A 23,194-nucleotide genomic window follows, 5' to 3' on the forward strand; every position below is an offset into this window, starting at 1 on the left:
TTCTCCACAAATCAACTGAAGCTTGTCATGTCCTTGGTCGAATCTGAACTTCTTGTCCAGCACAGCGTAGATGTGAAAGGTGAACATAGGAGCAGCAGGTGGAGGTCTCACCGGCGTTCGATCACTGCGGAGAAAAGTCATACATTCATATCAACGATCACACATTTAACCCTCGTATGTGACGTAGCTGTTGCAGGGTTGATCCTCACCATGTGCTTTGGGATGGTTTCGTGGTTTTATCTGCTGCTTTCGAGGCTCCCGTGCCGGACTGTTTCTCACTCCCGCCCTCTCCGGACACAGCTTTGGCGTAAGACTTTGGTTTGGCATCTTCTTCAGCTTGGGAGCCTGTGGAGTCACCTAAGGTTCCCGTGGAGGGAGGCTTCTCTTCAGGCTTTGTCTCTTTCTTGGGGTTTGTCTCTGCTGCTGAATCTGGTGGTGCTCTACTTTTGTCTGAACTTTCATTTTGCCTTAACAGAGTCTGATTGCCGTTGTCGTCCTGCGGTTTGGGTTCAGGCGTGTCTTCGGCCTGTTCTGGCTGTGACTCAGCAGCACTGTTTGTGTCCGGTTGAGTCTTCTGATCCTCTGCAGCATCTTGTTTTGGCTCGGGGAGGTCTGTCTGTGTTTCCTGGGTGCTCTGACAAACAAATGGCGTTTGTGTGTACTTGTTTCTGCCTTTATGTTTCTTTGTCTGTGTCTGAACTTGCACCATCGTAGCAACTTTGTGTGACTTATCTTCCAGCTGGGGCTCCACCTGTTGTTCTCCTGCAGGCACAGTTTGGCTGCCTGTCTCCACAGCCTCCATCTCAACGTTTTCTGTGTCTTCAGGTACGACATCTACATCTCCTTTTGTGTTTGAGATTCTCTTTTTTCTTCTGTGATGCCTCCTCTTCCTCCTCTCTTTCTCTTGGACTTTCCTGCTGGGACTGCCGCCTCCTTGCTCCTGGAATACACATTCATCTTTAACTGAGGATCACATATCTGCTTTTTACTGTTAACTGGTTTTGTTTGAAACCCTCAGTTTTCCTCTTATGACTGCATGCTTACCTCCTTTCCTTTTCGGGGTCTTTTATTTGAAACATCTTCCTTTTTCTGGGTTTCTGTCTGGGATCTAGAGGGGATGGGGCGGTTGGCTGCTCCCTCCTCCATCTGCAGGGAGCCTCCCTCTTCTCCTGTTCTCTGTCTCTGAACATAAAAATAAGGAGCAGTTACTCCCTTCATGTCTCAGACGTACTACTCAAGTTGGATTACAGCTAGTAAAGGAGTGGATAAATGAGAGATGCTGCCACAGCTCGTCTCTTAATGCACATATTCACTCTCCTGGGGGACTTTGTCCAATCATAAATCATTTAAAGTATATTACACCACTAGAATAAACTCATTACGTCACATAGTCTGTTATACAATAAACACCACTAGGGCTGTAAATAGCAATTATCTTTTTAAATCAATAACTCTTGAGATGAACTGATTAATCATTAAAACATCAGAAAGTGATGAAAAGTGTGACATCTTTAAATAGTTTCATCCAAACAACAGAAACTCAAAACATATTCAATTTACATCGATATTAAACAGCAGAAAAGCAGAAGATTGTCCCATTTTATCGTCTGGAACCAGCAAAGGTTTGGAGTTTTTGTGTGTTAAATGACTAAAAGGATTAAATGAATATCAAAATTGTAGATAGAAAACACTTTGAAAACATATGATGACATATCAACACAATATGACACAATCAAACAGGATACTGAGTAGTTTCACCTCCACCAACTGTAACATGTTGAAGCACTAATAATAATACTCCAATAACATCATATACATAATAACACAAGTCTCTGTTCTCCGTTCTGCATAAAGAAGGACTTCTACTTCAGTCAGACAGGAATGTTAAACCTTTACTTGGTGCAGAGTACTTGGTGCAGAGTACTTGGACAGTGTGGTACTGACTCTTCTTTCATCACTGAGGGAGGAAGTAAGTGGAAGGTAATAAAACACAGGAAAAAGAGGAGAAAACACCTCTGAATGATTTGATCTGATGTCATTTCAGACGGTTTGACTTGTGGTTGAGAAACACTCGGAGGTTAATAACTGAGAAGATATGTTCACTGACTCACCTGTTAGTTCAGGCTGTTGCGCAGCTGCACATTATATTTATTTAGCTGCAGCAATCTGAAACACATGTGGTTACATTAGAGGAGTCAGACAGAGCATTTAACACAGAAGACACTGAAGGTGCTGAGCACTGTTTTCCTACCTTTGGTGTTGATCAGTCGGCAGCTTCAGGCTGCAGCTCTGTCAGACAACAATCAGAGGAATCATGAGGAAAAGAGCTGCTGTCACCTCCTCAAGGGACCGTCGAGAAGTTCACCACCAGCTGTACAGTGAGCGGGTTTCTCTCCAGGTGAGCTACCTAAGACAACCCTATTGATCAGTTAAATCACACTCAACATATTAATCACTGTTCACACGCTTCAGGTCCGCTGGTTCACTGCCCTGGAGCTTTCTGCGTCTTGATTTAAAACCTGAATTCTTTGACTGTCCCTAAAGCAAAAGGAGCCGCTTCAGTTTCGTTTCTTTGAGTCTCACAATACAAGAAACTTATGGTGCATTCAGGGACTCTTCATAAGTTTCGTCTTTCCACTTCGAAACCTATTGTCTCCAGTACTGAGCTGTGCAGTGGTGAGATCCACTTCATGTATTTAATAACTTTACTTTGCTGATTCAGACAAATAACACAAAATATAAGCAACTAATGAATGTTCATATATAATAAATTAGCAGTTCTGCATGAGGAATATCTTTCTTTCGGTACTTTAAGTACATCAGATAGCTTACTTATATACATTTACTGCAGTCTAATGTTAATGCAGGACTTCTAGAACACACCTGTGTATGAAGACAGTTTAATCAAATCACATGAGATGGTTATTACAACATGTGAACTCCTTCCCTGCAGGCAGGTTATTAGAAGCAGCCCAATGAGGAAAGATGAATAAATCAGTGGAGACAAACATGGTCCCATTTTTGTGGGATTGTTTTCCCCCAAAAAGAGGCAGAAAAGTTCAGCAGTGACATTTTATTATGTAGACGATGTGTCACATAACACAAGTTTTCACTGTTAAGGGTCTTGGTCCTTCACTGTATCATCCACACAGTTTTTTGTTTTGATGGTTGGATGATATTTGAGGTGCTGATGGACAAAAGTCTTCAGCAGACAAATGATGGATGGACTGGACTCATTCAGCGTCACTCCACACCAGACAGGACAGCTTCCTCATCCCTCCTCAGTCCTGTGGGCCTGCAGGTCTCTGGATTCTCCGGATCACCACCCTGCTTCTCCTTCCCTGAGGTCGACCTCCTGCATCAGTCGCTGAGGCCTCTGCCTCTCCCAGCAGCACCCCGGGAGGCCAGGACTCAACCCGGGGCGCTGCACGTTTCCTTCCTGATCGCATATTGTCCACAAAGGCCTCAACTCCGTCAAACTTGGCCGTCAGCTCGGCCAGGCGCTCTTTCAGGGTGTTGAACTCCTTGTAGAGATCTCCCAGGGCGTCTGACAGCGGCTGGATCCTGAGGGACAGAAAAAAGTCCTCTTCTAACTATCACACTGAAAAGCTTCTAACGTCTTACAGTTTATTACAGTAAATACTGAGTACTAAATGGATCCTCACCTTCCGTAGTCAGGCAGCACGGTGCTGTGGTCGTGCAGGAGCAGATCTTTGACCTGAGTCATGATGGCATATTTCCAGTTGTCCAAAACCAGAGTGAGGTTGGCACATCCTCTGGTGTTCACCCTCTCTGCTGCAGGGCAGTGAAACACAGAGCAGGTGAAGTATAAACCCTTTATGAAACCACAGGCTACAAGAAAACAGACCTAGTTATTAATGTTTCTGCTTCTGATGCTTCACAGAGCGATAGTTCAAAAGGCGAATGGCTCCAAATGATCTTCAGTTAGATCACTTCATTCAGTAACAGCAGAAATACTGCAGGACGAGGTGAAGGTCTGAATTCAGTTCAGATTTAAAAGGACAATATTAAAAGTGAAGTAGAGAGAAGGACTGAAGGTCACTTCTGCCATTTCTCAAGTCAAAAAGATATCTGGGTTCAAATTTTGCTAAATTTACTGTAAAAGTTTAAGTTTTTTGATGTCTAGAACGGTAGAATAATAATAATAATTAGAATAATTAGAATAATATTTTATTTCTATAGTATAGTTTCTGCATGCAGTGCAACACAAAGTGCTTCACATAACCTAAACACTTTTATTAGCTTTAATTATATAAAACATAAGAGTATTAAAACAAGTCTTACTCTTTCATATGTATATATATATATATATATATATACACACTTTATAAATTTATAAGCACAAACTGCAAAAGAACTAAAAATACAAAGCACAATAAAGCAGACAAACAAACAGAAACACACAGACAACATCACATTCAGTGGTTTATATTCAATGACGATACTAGTGAAATGATTTAGCCCTTTTATTATTTGCACATCATTTAACCCAGTATGACTGAAATCTGTTCACTTGCAGCTTAAGTGAAAAACTCATTTTCTCCATTAAATGAATATAAATTCAATAAAGTCTTATAATATAAGTAGTTCAGGCTGTTAACATTTCCTTGTTATAGAAATGATGATTGTTTATGATTTTAAACAAATACTAAAGCCATGAGTATTGTACACTCCTATGATGATGATTACATCGTCTTTATTCATATAGTTTCCCATGTTTTCCCTCATAATATTAGTCATTAACATTCACAAGAGCAAATCTCATAAAATAGGATACAAGACAAGATAAAATAATTGCTACCTGAAGTCACTTTAAGAAAAAGAAATGTGTCCAGAGATGAGATGGATTTTATCATTTATATCTCATATTAACTATTTAAAGGACTCATACGTAGCATAAAGGTCTAAAAGCTGATTTACTCCAGTTTTAAAACAACAAGACAACTTTTTACCTGCAAATCACCAAATTCTGTGAGAAATGAAATATTTCCCACTAAAATATAGTGGGGGGGGGGCGAAAAGTAGGAAGCAGGTAAAGTAAATTCTGGCTAACCTTCATTCCTGTGGTCCCACTCTGGTCTCTGGGTATGTTTCTGTTTCTGAGCAGCACACAGAGTCACAGAGAAGATGAGCAGAACTCCAGCAGTGTTCATCCTTAAACCTGCACCTGGAAACAACCACACGTCTTTTACTGTAAATGACTCTGAATGAGAAAGTTGTCTCGCATTACAAAGTGAGCGAGCGAGCGAGTGAGGAGCTAAACCTTCGTCTGCAGCAATTCAACACACAGAAAACATACCTGCAGCGGCAGCCTGAGGTCAAGTAATCCAGCGAGGATGAAGCCCTCACTTTTTAAGCAGCATATCATCTGCGAAGGAGGGAGGGCCTCCAGTCTCCACTCCCATCAGGAGTGATCCTGAAACATCAGGATTTCATTTAAAAGCCGAGCACCAAACTTTCCTTCCACTGTTTTCTATCAAGGAGTCAATTCTCAAATCCTGGTTTCAAGAGGATCAACATAACAAGACATGAGCTGTTTTTCTTCCTGACAACACTCAAACTGACAGTTAATAACCTTAAACTTTTAACAAGGCAGAACAGATCCAGGGGAAACATGGAGTGGAGACGCTACAGTGTGATCTCAGGCCTCTGGGAGCTTCGGCAGAGGTGTTTGATGTTTTATGGCCTCGTCCAGCTCTCAAATTCCTGCTCTTCATCTGTTGTCCAGCTGAGCAGCATCAGAGGCGATGGGGCTCACATACCTGAACCCTCGGCCAGCTCTGAGGACGGATATCCTACAACAACCTAACAGTGGGGAATCTGCATGTATCCTGAAGTGAGGATGAAACCAGGTTGAATTTGAGCCTCAGGGAGACCAAAGTCCACTTCGGCTCCAGTTCCAGTTCCTCCCAAAGGTGCCGGACGGGGTCGAGGGCTCTGGACCTGACAGGGGCACTGTCATTAGAGCTCCATGCAGGTATCGTATGTGTATAACTGTCGGCTGATAAAGAAGACAAAGCTGCAGTTTTATGTTGAAAAGTGTCAGACTGTAAAATATCTCCCTCATTATAGAACTTTGTCTCAATACTTTAAAAAATCATATATTTATGTTGTTTCTTTTGCTTTTTGGATTATTTAATTTGGATCATTAACATTTGTATCAGCCTCAGAACATCGATCCTTCAGGCTGTAAAGGACATTTAACAAACTGTTAACACAAAGTTGAAAGGACACCATCATCTGAATACTGTTGAATCAAAGCCTCCCTCATCGGAACTAAAACCAGCACCAACATAAGAACAGACAGGGCGTCCACACACTTTTGGCCATGTAGTCTAAAAATAGTCTAATAAGTGTTCTCTACTCTGAGCTCTCATGTGATGTCTATTAATACCCTCCTGTATTATAAATATACAACCAAAGAAGTCAATCTGAAAACCAGACAAGCAAATCAAAGACAGGATTATGTGCAAGAAAAGGTTCTTTGTTGGTTTTGAGTTTTTGTTTTTTTTATTTGTTTCAAATCCAGGTCAACAGCACACAACTTTCAGGGTCCTCGGTGAGCTCAGTGGAAAGTGAGGACCTGCAGTAACTCCAAGAGCATGCTTGCTCAGCAAACGGCCCCTGGATCAGTACAAAAGGAAAAGGTCACTGTTGTCCTTTAGCATGACATCAGATAAATCGCTCTTCAGAACTCACACGGGGGCAAGAATGATATCACGGGGCAAAAAAAAAAAAAAAAAAAGAAAAAGGTTTTTTCAAGCATTTTCAAATTAATCTACAACTAAAAATATATTCTCACTTCATCAATGGAATTACCGTCAAGCTCTTATGAAGAAGCACACGTCTCATGAGTACCAATCTGCGGCCCACGACTCGCCCTCCTAACAACAACAACCCAAACGACACTGTGTGATTCGCTCAGTTTTCCTGCCAGTTGGATCCTTTCAGCATAAAACCATTTTATGAAACAGTGCATAAAGTTATGAGGAAGAAACAGAAGAAACTGAAATATGAAAAGTGGAGATAAAAGGTTCAAGAATGTTTCCAGTCAGCAGCGAACATAGAGGACATGATTCTGTTGGTCAAAAACTAGACAAATCACAATTATTTAGGAGTAGAAATCTAGGAAATGTGCATTTTGTTAGCTTCTTGTTTTGTTTTTAGTTTTAAAAATCACTCGACATTCTCCAATTTCATATGAGCACTAAAAAGAATACCAAATGTATTCAAGTCATGCAAGATCGTTTTGGTCACAAGCCTCGAAGACGACGCGCGTTAGCTTCACAGCTCTTTCATTTCATCTATGAGATGCTGTCGAGCTTCTACACATGCACGAATCTCCATCTGGACTAAAGCCCCCTACACAGCATGGACGAGGCCAGCGTGTTGTCACTTCGCGTGTTGGAACGTTTTGGAGGGTTTTTTTTGGGGGGGTGGAGCAGATCAAAGTGACAGTTTGCTGCCAGATGTTAATGAGGAGCAACCACAACTGAACTTTCACGACTTGAATGACTTCACAAGTTTTGGTCCCAATATTAGTTTCACAAGTAAAACATGGAAGTGATAAAAAGAACCAGTTTTAACCAACTATCATTATATGCCCACTACTGACTGTCATGTATGTTAAAGGGTTAGTTCACTGAAATTATATTAAATAAAAACATTTCCCCACTTATCACTAGTGGCCTCTAAAGATGGAGATCTTGTTTTTAAGTGTGTCCTGGTTTCAAGAGATTTCTGCCTCTAAAAACTTTTGACAGTTGAATTTTTTAAGGTCACATTTTAATTCCACTCACCTCCACTGTAGTGGGGCGCCTCTCAGACATAGCAAGTATTTTTATAGCTGAAGACAACAACTAGAGGTAAGTGAGAAAATGTTTTACGACTGTTAAGGGAAGATAAGTGCTTTTTTCCAGGCTCTGACCCTTGAACACCACGGACACCTGCAGCCCTGCGAAGCAGAGGAAACATCATCCATGCCTCCCGCTGGAAGAAGCTCAGAGTTTAAAAGCTGAAAGCCGTCATCCTGCCTGCCGACGAGCAGCACGGGCATCAGATGAGACGAGCACAAACATTGGGCATCTTTTCAGCCCCACACTGGACTGTGACTCCGAGTAGCAAAGTCTTTGAAGGCTAAGTGATGGAAAAACCCGGTGGGGCGTCATCAGCAGAGAGGAACGTTGGTCATGGTCGGACTCCTCTGGAGTGGCGCCAACAGGAAAAACAAAAGAAGAACCCCAGGTAGGGAGCGACAGGGAGGAAAAGTGGCGAGCACCAGTTGTTTCTAGAAGCACCTCACGGCTAATACAGTGCGAGTCAGTAACAACAAGGAGGAGGATGGATGGTGTCCAGGGCTTTTCATCAGAAACAAGACCAGACAGCTGATAAAATAAGCTACATATTATGCCTGCTCAAGTTCAAACCACCAAATCCAACAGCTACAATCCCAACAAACCAGCGAAAGATCTTTAGGAACCACTTTAAGTTGGTGGGACATGAGTCCAGACGGTAGTGATCAACAACAGCTCGTGTTACATCTGCAATCAGCGGAGGATGTGTTAGGGGTGAAGAGCTTTTTGTGTACTCCTTTTTAAATCTGGGACTTATTTTGAAAGTAATTTAATACTGAAAAATATAAATTCTCTACTTAAATGGAATCATTCTGGAGCTCTTTAGAGTTTTCGGGTCTGAGCTTTGACCGATGATTGTACTTTTAAAAGGAGCTTGTCAAAGAGACCAAGACCTAGAAACACCTGACTGAGTAGAGTCCACGCTGAAGATTCAAAATTTTAAGGTATTCGCTACAATCAGATAAAAAAAAAAAAAAAAAAAGAAGCTTAATTAAATAACAGTATCATTCCTCAAATGTATTTATACACAGCAAGACTTTCCAGAAGACGTTGTGAGAGTGAGAGGGGCACTGATGTGAGAGAACATCCAAACACTTGAGTCTTTGCTGTCGTCCTGAGTCACAGCAGGTTTTATCTGAGGGGGTGATTATTCAGGGGGGGGCTGTGGGTGGAGGTAAGGGGGCCTCAGCCAAAAGTGCTTTAACGTAACGAACCCAGCCACTGGCGAGAGCCGCTGTGAGGAGGGATAAAAAAGAAATGCAGTCTGGTTTTATTTTATTTACTGAGTGACTCCGATGTAAACGAGTGCATCCCTTGGACGCGTCGCAGCAGCCTGCGAGCCGGGAAGGACAGAGGCTTCAAAGTGAGGCGACAGGAAACAAAAAAGGGCATCCGAATCTCGCAGCTGGTCCTGGTGCGCTGATGTCGTTGGCGAGTTAAAAGAAGGGCTGGGCAGGGTAAGATCGGGGGAGGGCAGGGCAGGGCAGGGCAGGGCGTGGAAGCAGGGCGGAGGGTGGGGGGGTTTTAACTGCGGGGCAGGCTGCACATTTCACAGTGCTCCGTGCCAGGCTGGTTCATGAAGGTGCAATGGAGGCAGGACCACATGGCCGAGGAGGAGGCGGGGACAGAGGGGCCGCCCATGGCCCCATAACCCAGAGAGCTGGAGGGCTGCCCGCCCACGGTGCCTGGAGGGACGGGAGAGGGAGTGCAGGAGATCAGGCTCAACTCTTTTTCATAGCAGTCTATTCATTCATTTTTCAATGAACTGCTTACTTTCCTATAAGATCTCAAAATAAACTGAAAACTGCCAGAACCCAAGAAAACATCATATTAATGTAAAAACTAAAATCTATTCTGTTCATCTTCCTTTCTTATTTCAACAGCAGTGCACAACCCAAGCTAAGATCAGGCAGGTCCAGCTGAGGCAGAGCATGGGACTTACTGCACAGCTGCTCGATGGTGGCCCACTGCTCCGACTTCTTCCAGGTCTGTGCCAGATCCTCATTGGAAGTCCTCACGGCATCTAGTAGCAACCCGATGCTGTCCTGCAAAAACAAACACAAACTCTCATCTATAAACTAGACAATGTTGGAACACACCAGTCTGGAGTTTATAAAATATGTGCAAATGTGATCAGGCAGTTCATAATAATTTAAACACATCAAAGCCCCTTTTGTTCATGGTGATGGGCTTCAGGCCAGTTTGAAATCAATCAGCACGAACGAGTGGTTTGAGTGAAAACATCCAGTAACCAGATCCAGATCAGAGAAGAATGTGGACTTATTCTAGACCATTTTCTGCAGTACAAATGGAAAACAAATGATCTACAAATGGAAAACTAGAAAGGAAGAGGCTTTGAAGAGCTGACTTACTCTCAGAGGCATGACTTCATTAGTGACGAGGAAGAGGAGCAGATGGAAGTCTGACACGATGTCCAAGAATGCCGTGGAGGTGCACTGGGACAGGTATGTTGCTAAAGTGTGGAAATCCTGCAGACACAAAAACAAGATGACCAACTTCCTCTGAACTCTGGAGGTTATGGAAACCAAAGGTCACCCTAATTTTGTCTGGCGCCAAGCTGTGAGCGATCACGTCAAGCTGAACAGCAGGCACAGATGAAGGCTGAAGTCGCCTGAAGAAAGTCTGACAAGCACAGCAGCAGCTTCAGGCACCTCAGGGCTGCTGTGGGGATTCTGCCTTTGCAACATGCATGTCCAATAATTAGACATTTATTATTCACAACCGCAATCATTTGATGCATGTGATGATTATTTGTAACAGCAGAAAAGGGAAAATTCAAGACAAGCAAAACACTGAAACAATGAAAAGTGCATGAACTGACTGTGGGCTTGGAACACAGACTCACATTAGAAGATTCATTTCACCTCCTGCTTCCAGCACAGAGATAGATTTAGGATGTTACTGCAAGCCAAGCTCCATTTAAAGAGCGAGCTAGTCACCAATCAACCTCCACTATGAGGAGAGGAGGTTTGGGATACTGTGTGTAGCCACTGCTCTACCTCTAGTCTAATGTATGACTTATCTCTATCTTATCTTATCTAAGCAAACAATAGAATAACGGTTCTTTTATTTTTCAGCAGTCACAATCTTCCTCCAACTGTATTTAACAAGAAGATATATGAATTCATTTACATTAGTTGACCTATTTACCAACACTGGTTGAATCAGAGTTGAGAAGGTTTAGAGAAGTTAGAAATAACTTACTTGTGTCTCTCCCAGGATTTCACGGTTCTCAATGGGGAATCGTTGTGTGGAGCAGAAGGTGTACTGGGGATCCTTTGGAAAAGTTGTAGTTATCTGTAGAGGAAGACAACAGAGAGGCAGAGTCAGTACATTGCTGTCTAAAAACACACACACACACACCTGTTGACCATAAAAACACGACGTCATACTCACATCTATGATAAGGTATTCCACCGGGAGAGGCCGGGCTAGAAATGTGACATCATTTCCAAATTTGTCTTTGTCCTTTTGGGAGAGCAAGAAATAGCAGGGTCATAAAACTCTTAACCTCCAGATCCAAACATCTGGATGAGCCAACTTATAACATAGTGAGAAGCAGTCCGATCATCTGAGCGATGCTCTGCCACTCAAGACACCATTAAACACTATGGACAGTGACATTTTAACACGGGCAGCTGCTCCATGTGTGAAGTCTCACCTTGTAGAAGACGTCCGGTACATACTGCTCAGGGCTGGACTCTTTAGCGTAGCCTAGCTCGGGGGCGTCTTTGCAGGGGAGTAGGCACTCGTCTCTCACCAGAGCCATGCACTGATTGGACACTTGATATCCCTCAAAGTGCACCTGGTTATCTGGACCACCTGCACACAGCAAACAGACAGAGACGTGTGCTCATTTGTTGGCTGAAGAATAAACGGAGTCATCGCTGACTTTACTTTAGACTGAAGACTAGTTGAGCTACGGTGCAACGTTAGAATTTGTCTGTGACATTTTGAAATGTTCAAATGCTGATGACAAAATAAGTGATATCTTAACTGTAAGAGTATCATGTGCAGTATTTGAGCAGTGATGACATAAGAGCAGCGAGTCCTCATTTTTCAGACCAGGAAATGTTTGTTGTACTTGATAAATGACTGCAATGATCATCAGAAAGGTCATTCATCAACTTTCTGCCAGTCAGAAACTATAATGGCTTTAAACTTTGGCAATCAGACCCTGTTAGCACCAGCAATGAGGGGAAATGCCTATATTGTGACATGTACTGTTATCTGGATATGAAATGACCTAAATCGGGACACAAGATGTTTGTCATATTGCACAGCCGTGTGTCGGTGTCTATGAAAAGCTTTGCACATGCAGCTCATTTGTAAACAGCCCACGTCTTTCCACAAGGGAAAGTAAAACAGATGGACTTGGCCCTGGCTGCCGATACATATGTAGCCATGACGTCAGCTTTGGCTGCCGGAGCCTCATTAATGCAAATGACAGGGATGAGGTCACTGCTGCATTTCGTGCTTTTCTGGGACACAGACAAGTCTCACAAGGTTGTAATGGGGGGGTCAACACTTGGCCTTGATCCCACAGACCAAACAGAGAACCTCACAGAGCGCCTGGCTTGTATTAGACTCCTCCGCTGGCCTCAAAATCACTACAAACAGTCTTGCAAAGAAAGAAAAAGTAGTAAGTGTTTTAACAAGCTGCTGAGCTGCACTTAAAAACACACCGAGTGGAATTTGCCAGCTTGTACTATTTGTTTTGCAATTACATATGACTAGACTTAAAGTTAAGCCAGTAAACAATGCAGCTAAACATTTTAACTTACTGGTGCCTTGTTAGGAGACGACACCTCTCCTGCTTTACATGTCAAGTAAAGATATTTTACTATCAAATTGGGGGTTCAGTACAGGAATTGTTTTATCTAATATTATATTAACAAGCATTTGTATGTCGCCATGGTTTAGTCAAGAATTATGGTATTAACAGGAATAGATAAAGAGATTAGCTTCAGCCCTCACTTCCACTTTCAGACAACAAAAACATACCTGTTGCCACCACGGTCACAAATTTGGAGCCAAAATGGCCGTCTCGAGAGAGTCTGCAAGAGTTTGAATGATGATTCTGGAAGTAGCCTGCTGTGATGCACTCCTCTGCGCTCAGGTAGTGAGAGTCCTAACAGACGTAAGGACAAGAATGAAACATGGGGGACAGCAGCATTTTACAGTGTGGTGAACAGGTCGTCTTTGAGCCAGCTGCATCCTCACATTGTTTCTCGTGTAGCGGACAGTTCCTATCCTCGTGTCCTCAGAGAGCAGGTCAGTGAAGATCCAGCCCACCTGAACACCACAGATAAAATGAGTACAGCTGAAACAATCAGTTGATCAATCAGCAGCAATGGAGATTTCTCTTAAAGCAGCAATCTTGATACGGTTCCTCACTGACGGTTCCTTTTTCTTTAGATCTGCACTCGTTTATGAAGTTTCAACAATCTTTTCTTATTAACAGATTGGTGAAAACAGTACACCTCAAATGCTACTGACAGCAGGTGGTGGACTGTATCCTGGGGGAATCAGTTCGATTGGCTCATTAGCCATGCAGACATATTCATATTAAACCAGAAACTCAAGTATTTATTTTTCAATGAAATGTAAATAATTTCTCATTCAAAGGTCAATGGTGAGACAGCAAAAACACCTTGATGGTATAATGTCAAACTGATTTGTAATATTAGGCCACATAAATAAAGCGGAGTAGATGGAGAGGCTAATATCCGTCTCGAGCTCTGAAATTTCATAATCTGTCAAACTGTGCAAACTCAGTGTGAAAGCAAGGTAAGAAACCGCCCTGTCCGAGGTAACTGGGAGCGTTTAACAGAGCAAGTAAGAAAAGAAAGCCGACCTTGCATAGGCCCAGTTTGGCAGCGATTTCGTCCACAGCTGCAGCTTTAGGATCGTCCACCAGTTCCAGGCTGTTCTGAGTGGCATTCTGAAACACAGACAAGTTTTATAACCACAAGATTAGAAAGGGCTTTAGGAGAACTAACAGTATACTAAACATATTGTATCAAGGAACTGAACAAAGACTTGAGGAGATGAAGCACCTGTGGGGGCTCGTAGATGGCAGCCACCTCAGCTCTGATGCCCAGAGGGATGTCTTTGTGCTCAGTGTACCGGCCATACAAGAACCCCATCCTCTGACTGCCCGTCTTCCTCCAGAAGTCCAGGAAGCGGTCAGCAATGGTGTGGTTCTCAAACATGATGTTGTCCACGTGTCTGTATTTCTGGGAGAAAAACAGAGAACGCTACTGTCACGCAACAGCATCTGAGATTCATGAGTGCCTCAGGACGTTTTCAGACATGGTCGAGGTGACCTTAGGAACCCCAAACTCCTCCTTCCGGTCAGGTCTGCTACCTGTCCAGTAACTGAAGAAAAGCATTTGAGCCAAGACGGATTTACAAAAGAAAACTATTCATTTTCAAACATATTTTGATGGAAATTGTTATTTGAACAAAATGTTATAATCTGTTTCCAAAACATCACTAGCACAAATAAATTCATCCTTTTCTACTCATTCCACCAACTTCCAGGCATAAAATATGTTTTCTATGATTATCAAGGACAGAATAAACAAAAATGAAAATCTGATATTTACTGTTCCACTAACAGAGCAGTGAGTTGTTAAAGCAGCACAGGTGATGATATGAATCGTTCCTGCTCTCTCTCTTTAGCATCAATTTCCACTGTTCACTAATGTCCCTTACAGGATCTTTATAAACTGGGAGAAACAGTAAAATGTTATCAAGCCTGACTTTGAACACTGTTGCTGTTGGTTGTTTGTAATTTTGGTCATGAACTCTACTGTTGCACTCGCTGACAGTTTCATTGTCACAGACTTATGGGTCAACAAGTACCTGTCTGCTCAGTGTGATGGCGCTGGGCTGGCACTTGGTGCAGATCCCCTCCGGCCAAGGAGGGTGGCCCTCACAGCCCGACTTGATCTTACAGCTGATGTTCTCCAAAGCTGCAAACTTCCCTCTGCAGGCGGCGAAAACAGTGTTAGAATTTCACAAGAACTCATTCGCATTTCCACCCGAGAGTAAAAACAGCTTCTCACTTATCAGCTCCGCCGGTCAGCTTGCGAAGATATGCGTGGAATGACATGTGCTTCACGGGTGGGTCGAGGTGATTCAGGTAGTCTTCGTCAAAAGGCTGAAAAAACAAACAAAATAAAAATTCAATAAGTAACAGTGATGGTTGCTTCAGACAAAAACAAGAGGGACTTCTCTTACCTCTAATGGTACACAGTGCACACATTTTCCAAGGGCACCATGGCGACATCTGTAACAAGAGAAGATTCATTAGGTGTCTGACATTTCTATGTAATCTGGATATTTGCAGGAGGTCTCTGTCTTACAGCTGTGGATCTCTGTTCCTGTAGATCTTGCCGTCTTGCTTGGCCAGATACTGATCGATCTCATCCTCCTGGACCTGGGGCGCTGAGGATGAACGGGGGATATATATGGACGAAGAAGAGGATGAGGAAGATGAGATGGATGGTAGCGATGAAGATGAGTGGGGGGTGGCCGTGTCCATCACCTCCCCAGAGGTGGAAGAGGATCCTGAAGGGAACAGATACAGCATGTCGCCATGCCTACGAAGGAGAGAAGACAACACAAATAACCCATTTACAGAAACACTGAAGCTATCTGAAACTTCATAGCTTCACCACATGTTCTCCCTGAATGGAACTATTAGATTAGAGATGCACCAATCAGTCAGCTGGTGATCAGTCAGTCTATGATACACACATGTGCCGATCGTTTACAGACTGGCAACGTTGTTAGCTAGCTCACCTGCTGTGAGCTTAATGTTGTCGTTGTCCTATTACAGATGTTGTGGCTAAAATCCTGAAATACTTTTGTTGTGAGCTGGCTAGTTAACGTTAGTTTTATTTTCTTGGCCTTTTCAGCAAACATGGATTATGTTCTTAAAAAGAAAATCAGAATCGGCGGCAAGAAAACTGCAATCAATGAATCTCTAATTTGAACAGCTATAACCAATAACTCCACCTGAAGCACTCGCAAAACACATTAAGTAGTCTAAAAGTTAAGAACTTATAGAGCTCATTCTGAATGAGGGGTTTGTTGTAAAATCTAGACTTTAAACAAACGTTCAACGCTATTTGCTTCCACTTACTTGATCTTAAGCAGGCTCAGAGTTTTGTTCTGGGAAAGGATCTCTCCGGTCTTGTTGCGGTTCAGGTAAACAGAAAACCCATTGGAATTGAACCCAAACTCTTTGGCCACCTGAGAAAGAAATAATGCAGCGTGCTGATTAACCTGGATGGCAATGTTGCGTCAAACAGCCTAAAATTCAACCAACCTTCAGCACCATGGATGAAATGTTTGATGTAAAGGAAATCAAAATACACAATGTCTTAGATCAGTCTGAGCTCAGTATTAGCATGTCTCATGAAGATTTGCTTTTCCTTGGAAACCACAGTGAAAAAGATCCATGTGTAAAGGGTGCCCTCTCTTCAAAAGATGCCAATCACCCAATCAAAGCAGATTAGCAAAGAGCTTTAGGCACGAGAGAAACTCCGCTTGTAGGAACACCTCTTAAGGTCATCAGACAGTGAGCCAAACTAAGCTATTAAGAGCAGTCTGAGCTGGCTGCCAGATCACTATCCCCTCGCACCTTTTTCATCACATCACGCGTCAGGCAGACAATCAGCCTGTATTGTTATTTCCCTGCGTTTCATCTCTTGAAGTGTATGTAATTTAAGAACCGTTAACATAAAAAGTAAGAGTCCTTACATTATCTTGGCATAAAAACTGATCTCATGATGACAAAAGAGAACAGCTGCACTGATCCCATGACATCTAAATCAACAGACCATCATACAGACCATCACAGTTGGCTGTTTGTGTGTTTTGTTCATGTTAGCAGGGTATTTGAGCAAAAAATTATTATCTTTCTCAAGCAATTCCAACCGAACACAGCAGGACACATTATAACTGCTGAGTGAAACTGTACACTGTCACACTGTATGAGACGGAAAGTCACTTTGAGCTCCTTTAACTCTGACTCAGCTGCAGAAATACGACCAGCAGAGCTCAGACTGTCTCTGCCCTGTCTGCCTCACACCCATGATCCTCTATTCCACTGCACAAATCGGCAGGGAATGAAAACTACTCCTTCCATTGATCTGAAGGCTACACCATCCTGCCTTTACACGGATACATACATTTTTAATGAGGTGCTACTGCAATGCTCTGCAGTGGCCAGTCTTCCAGAATACAATTTTATTTCATGTTTTTCCAAATGCATTTCTAATTTTATAAGTTTATGTATAAATAGAGGTCACAGGGAACAAAACAAAGAGAAGATCTGTCTGTTTATTATCTGCATCGGGGTCACAAGCCACAACTTGATAAGCAGCTGTGATGACAAGTGATCAACACAATGCATCCAATACACACTGTGAACACAAATATCCCTGGCAAGAGGCAAGCCAAATGTAAAAGCCAGAGGAACAAGTGGGAGCAGTGCAGGACTGACCTACTCTGCTACTTTCTGCACAGCTTCTTACATAAATGAACAATGAGCCGGCACAAACACAGCCCAGCTTGCACGGCTGCACAGATGTGGTGTCCACACGTTGTACACTTATAATGTCTTGTAACAGTGTGATTACCTAAGGTGTGTGTACATTTGACAGTGTAATGACTTGAGGACTTTTGTGTTTTGCAGGCGGTACCTTCTTCAGGAAAGCAGCAGCTGTCTCCCTCTTGGTAGAAGGAATTTTCTTCATCCCATCTGGGGATTGTATCCTAATGATCTAAAAAAAAAAAAAAAAAAGATTAAAACACAAAATACTTTGAGTGATCTGTTCATGTTATGACTTCAAACAACTGGGAAGGGAAGCACCATTGTTAGCTAGTTACCAAAATTAGCTTAATACAGCTTCAATATGACCTGTCAGTCAAAACCAGGGCGCTACTGCCCTCTTCACAGTGGTGTCAGTGTCAGGATATTTTGACAACGATGACAGTGCAGAAAAAAGTAATGTTAACGTTAGCTTGTGAGCTTCTAGCTACTTTTAAGCAGCGAGCGTTTTATATTTTGACATCAAGATGTCGGCTTGGAGGCAGGCAACGTTAACTAAAGCTGTCACAGCGTGTGGGGATGAAAAACAGTCAACAAAATATCACTTTACGTGAATCAACAACATCTCGGCTTCCTTCACATTTAACGAGCACATCCCAGCTAATGTTTGGCTAATGAGCTCAGCGTGCTGAACAATGTCCCAGATAGTTTAATCCCTGATTTCGTGCCGGTTACGTAGCTTTCGTTAGCCAACGATGACTCTTTTTAACCGAGTGCCCTCAGCTAGCCAAACAGCTAAGATTAGCCGGTTAGCTACACAGGCCCCAGTCACTCTTTGCTAAAGATAGCGGGCGAGCGTTAGCTACCAAGCTAATTCTGCTGCCTCATCACTCCGGACTTCGGCTAACAAGCTAGCTCACGTTAGCCGAGTCGACCCTTCAGAGCCGTTAATACCACCTGCCGTTATACTTACGATATTATCTGCCATCTTGCTCGGGTCGGTGCTCCCGGTAGATATCGCTGTGTTAGTAGCCACACACAATGAAAACAAATTTCACGTAGCGTTAGTGCCTGTCAACGAAACTCCATCCCACAACGCAGACACCGGGTGTTGCAGACATTAGTGACCGACCGTCCTCCACCGGTCCTACACCGAAGCCACCACGGCTGAAACAAGCGATTTTTTTTTAGCTGAAATCGGAGGTTCCTCTTTTCTGTCGAATTGCAGTCATACCATAAATGTTGAGCAGCACTTACAGTGCGCATTAAAGCTCCCATAAATACTAAATTATGTTTTAAATATATGCAGGGTAGCATAAAGAGCAAACAAGGCCACAGGTTCATGTTCATGCATGTTTTGTTACATACTTTTTTTTAAAAAAATTAAATATCACCTATTTAATGCTAAAAGAGGGGTCTTTATAATCTGTATCAAAGATTTTCATCTGAGTAATGTATTATAATTATTTTAATGTATATTACATTAAGAGCAGCACAGCAAGAGGGTTCCAGGGTCGAGCCTGCAGGCCGGCTGGGATCTTTCTGTGTGGAGTTTGCGTGTTCTCCCCACGCTTGTGTGGCATCTCTCTGGGTCCTCTGGTGGTGTGAGTGTGATCTGTTGTTTGTCTCTATACATCAGCCCTGTGATTCACTGGAGACCTCGTCTCTCGCCCAATATCACCTAGGATTGGCTCCAGCCCACCGTGACCATTAAGGATAACGGATATCTTACATTATATCATGAAATTAAAAGATTTCTGGTGGTTTGTAAATGTTTTCTGGTTTTAAAGGCTGCATTTTAGCAGCAGTTATTTTGAATTTAATGAACAATAAATGTCTAAATACATAATACTACGAATACTAAATACTGCTGCTTTTCCAAATTGCAAATCATCAATCTACCCACCTTACCTTTGATTAAACACTGTATGAAAGGATCATTTATTCAAATCCCAATGTATATATGTGTGTATATATATATATATATATATATCGTATGAATTAATGTGTGTATAGACTTTATGAAGATCGATAAATAAATCTCCGTTTTAATTTTCCTCTTTTTATGCTTTATTTTTTTCCTCATCCTCTAGAGAGGACACAAGTCTTCAGATTTGAGCGTGTACTGAAACATCCATCCCACTCATCCCTCTGCCATCCCCCATTACGACAGCATAATCATTGTAAACATCATCTGAAAGAAAATCCACCAACTCTTCCATCACTGGTTTAGGATAACAGAGCAAGGTGTGAAAAGCGTTGATCCAATGTGTACAACAGATTGGTACAGGTTTGAAGGAGGAGGGCAATACTTCACTGTGTAAACATGAACAGAATGACAGCTCAATGATGATGAAGAGGTCGATGGAGATGAAGCGGTGAAGAAATCAAAACAATGTAACACTGAATGATGGATGGAAGATGAAGGAAAGTGAGGAAAATGGAAAACGTTCGACTCTACAAGATGACAACAAACGAGAGCAAAGATAATGAGCTTAAAAACACAAATATAAACACACTGGGCACAACAGTGTTGTGTGAAAGTATGAGAAATCAACATGCAAACATAAAATGGATATTTTCATACACATTGGTATTACACAAGGGAGAAATACAAATAAGAAGAAATACGAAAACTGGACATTTATTCTCTGCTTAGTTGGTTTTTAAAGCTCTTGCTCCTGAGAACACTATCCCACATGCATCAGACTTCCATATATTATGATGGTGGATAATTTAGAGACAAAAAAAACAGTCAACAGAGGGAAAAGAGGGACATCTGGTGATGATTGATTAACGTTATCCCACTGAAAGGTTACGCTCAGCAATGGCAAGCTGGTGTCCGGTCTCTACAGAATTCAGGATTTGTTTTTTACATGTTCGGCGTTGGAGGACAAGCCTCTGAGATGGTGAGAGAGGCGCCAAAGCACATGAAGTGGGAACCCACCCACTTCACGGGTTTGTCACTTAAACTCAATTTGAGGCTGCCTTGCTTGCGTAAGTTTCATGTTTTGTCCGTGAGAAGAAGAGAAGAGAAGAAGAGAAGAGAAAAAAGAAAGAAAGAAAAGGAGAAGAGAAAAGGATGCTGAGAGAAGTTTAGAGACACAGTGCAGATCTAGTGAAGATGTGAGAATCAAGAGATCCTAAACATGAGCAGATGTTGTGTGTGAGCTGCAGAATCAGAAGAAGAATCCAGAGAAAGAGGACAGAAAGTTATTTTTTTGTAGAATTTTTCTCAATTTTTCCATTTTTTGTGTTCGTTACGGTTCATTGCGGTAGTTTGTTTGGAATAGTTCCATTTAAAACTGGGAGATGGAGCCTGAGGCAGATGGTTTGAAGTGTATGGACGTGACCTGTAATCCTCAGAGGATTGCAGGGAGACGCAGGAAGGCTCAGATGATGCCGTACTTGGCCAGCTCATTTAGCTCCAGATGATTAAAGGCCTCCCAGGGGCAAATGACGGTGATGTCTGCAACAAAGAGACATAGATGTGAGGGTGTTCAGGCCACAGCAGAGCAAACTGGCATGAAATGCATTTTAAAACCTCAGGAGAACTCACCTGTGCCTAAGCCCTCCATTCCAGGGATATCATCTCCAAAGCTGCAAAGTTAAAAAGAAAACAAATTACACACCGTAACTCGACATCACATCCAAACCTCTAAAGAAAATATGTGCATCATTCCAGACATACCCCTGGATGCCCTTCTTGGGAGGCTTGCTCTTGAACTGGCGGGTCTGCCTCTGCTTGAACTTGGGGGGTCCCTTGCGTGGGGTGGCGGGGCCTCCGGTGACACGGGTGGCCGACTTGATCTCAGGTTTTGGTGCGTCAAGATTCATTTTGAGCGGTTATGATACCTGTGTGCAGGCTGGTGTGTTTTAGAGACACCTCTCAGGAGTGTTGTCGTCTCGATGATATCTTTGAAAAGGAGAAAGAAAAAGTCCGATAATTCATCCAAACCACGGTGCTTGAAGGGATGAACCCCTTTCTAGTCCCTTTTATCCAAGATTCTCTTTTTCACCATTAATTTCATACAACAGGTAGCATATAGCCTCTGTCACCTCTGTCTGACATTACAGGCCGTAATCCTCTTACTGATGTGACGAGCAGTGGGCAGGATTTACACTCATATTTCTCTGAGATGGACGTCTTGCAGCGTGTTCTGTGAGGACGACCCAATTTTCCCATAATCCCAGGCTCAAGTTAATAAGCACTCCCCCTCTCTGTTTCAGGCCACATCTAATCTCGTTAGAGCAAGGACAATACAGCAGATATGCTGAGCGTGCACTGAGGTTCTAAATGATCAATCCGCTCATAGCGTCCCAGTGACGATCACAGTCCTGAACAAGTCTTAACCAGGAATATGGTTTAATATGGCAGTGGCGTAATAACAATGCCGTCATGGCCTATTTACTGTGTGCGTGCCGAAGACACTGTATATCTAGATGCATCAAAATATAACTAAATGTGATTGAAAATGGTGATGATGCAAGCACATCTTTAAAACTCTAGAATTAATATTCTGTATAGTGAAAATAGTGAATATTGAAAATAAGTTGCACCCTTGATTTCACAGCAGTAGAAAATCCTTTAGGGCTCAGTGTTGAACTGAATAGTTGAGTATCCGAACCCTGAAAAGCTGGTATCGGATATACGGTCATATATTTGATCACAAGATCCAGGAGACATTGTGCCTCCAGCTGCTTGGACAACATTTGATATTTGGCAAAAAGAGAGAAAAATATGTTTCAACTTCTCTAAGTAAAGTAAAAAAGAAAAAAAGTATTATATTGATGCCAGTGCCAAAATGTGCATCACATGTACAGTAGTATCCAAACATTTCAAATAGTACCGACCTCTACCTCTACCCACCAGAAACCAGAAGCGAACAAGAAACCTGAGTCCCCAAATCACAACACAATATGTTCAATGAAAGAGTCTTCATGTTAGTCATGAAACTTTCATTTGGTGTCAAACAACAACCAAACCCACCAGAGAGTAAGTGCACAGTAGCTCTAATAGACACACTGGAGGTCTGCTTTGGTTAAAGACTTGATTCCTTGTTTGCTAGTTAAAAAAGAAAAAAAAAGATAACAGCATCCATAATATCCACTGACTTGATGCAGCTCCAGAGTGGAAACAACGAGTCCTCCCCTGCTTTCACATCGTTTACCACTACAGTGTGTTAAATCCCAACTATCTCTGTAACAGCCTGGTCTGTGGTGGTGGTGGTGGTGATGTGGCGGTGGTCTACTCACCGGCTGCTTGGGTGAAGGACAGCCAGACGAGTGGGTGTGAGCGCAGCACCGGTCTGTCTAGCAAATGAGTGGAGTTTTATGCTAGGCTTGCTATGAGGGCCAGTCGGGGCTTAGGGCCCCTCTTATATGCTGAGCCCCACAGAGGATTATGAACGCGCCGCCTCCCTGCGCTGTACTGTCAACATTTCACATGTATGGGGTTTGGGTCGAAGAAGATGAGGGTGTGCAGATGTCCAAACTCCATTTCTCTGATGTCATGATGATGTGATGAGCACTGTGCCTTTGTAAAGTTTGTTGGATCATTTTTAGAAATGTGCCAGTTGTCTCAACAAACAAAATGTCACACATGCTTTGTGTTTATCCAGATTTTACATTATGCAGCATTTGTGATGAAACTAAAGCACATTAAAGGTCATTTAAAGTGTTTCACAGAATGTTAAAACATAGGAGAAGAAAGACAAACAGGACACAACCT

At 42.6% G+C, this 23,194-nt stretch overlaps 2 protein-coding genes across 2 annotated transcripts; both read right to left on the reverse strand.

Annotated features, from left to right (window-relative positions):
* Positions 1–9,126: 9,126 nt before the first annotated feature.
* Positions 9,127–18,597, reverse strand: nploc4 (NPL4 homolog, ubiquitin recognition factor). The gene is made up of 17 exons (XM_070851591.1): positions 18,437–18,597; positions 17,615–17,695; positions 16,051–16,160; positions 15,269–15,505; positions 15,144–15,192; positions 14,969–15,063; positions 14,766–14,889; positions 13,955–14,134; positions 13,753–13,839; positions 13,119–13,190; positions 12,900–13,026; positions 11,557–11,717; positions 11,292–11,363; positions 11,100–11,192; positions 10,247–10,363; positions 9,817–9,919; positions 9,127–9,559 (listed from the first exon to the last, which is right to left on the reverse strand). The coding sequence occupies exons 1-17, from the start codon at positions 18,449–18,451 to the stop codon at positions 9,399–9,401; spliced, it is 1,884 nt and encodes a 627-aa protein (XP_070707692.1). The 5' UTR covers positions 18,452–18,597; the 3' UTR covers positions 9,127–9,398.
* Positions 18,598–20,855: 2,258 nt separating this feature from the next.
* pde6gb (phosphodiesterase 6G, cGMP-specific, rod, gamma, paralog b) lies at positions 20,856–21,300 on the reverse strand. Its single transcript, XM_070852025.1, has 3 exons — positions 21,155–21,300; positions 21,023–21,063; positions 20,856–20,932 (listed from the first exon to the last, which is right to left on the reverse strand). Exons 1-3 carry the CDS (start codon positions 21,298–21,300, stop codon positions 20,856–20,858), a joined length of 264 nt encoding a protein of 87 aa, XP_070708126.1.
* Between the last annotated feature and the right edge of the window lie 1,894 nt (positions 21,301–23,194).

This window comes from Pempheris klunzingeri, chromosome 20, assembly GCF_042242105.1.
Source record: "Pempheris klunzingeri isolate RE-2024b chromosome 20, fPemKlu1.hap1, whole genome shotgun sequence".
Lineage (NCBI taxonomy): Eukaryota > Metazoa > Chordata > Actinopteri > Acropomatiformes > Pempheridae > Pempheris > Pempheris klunzingeri.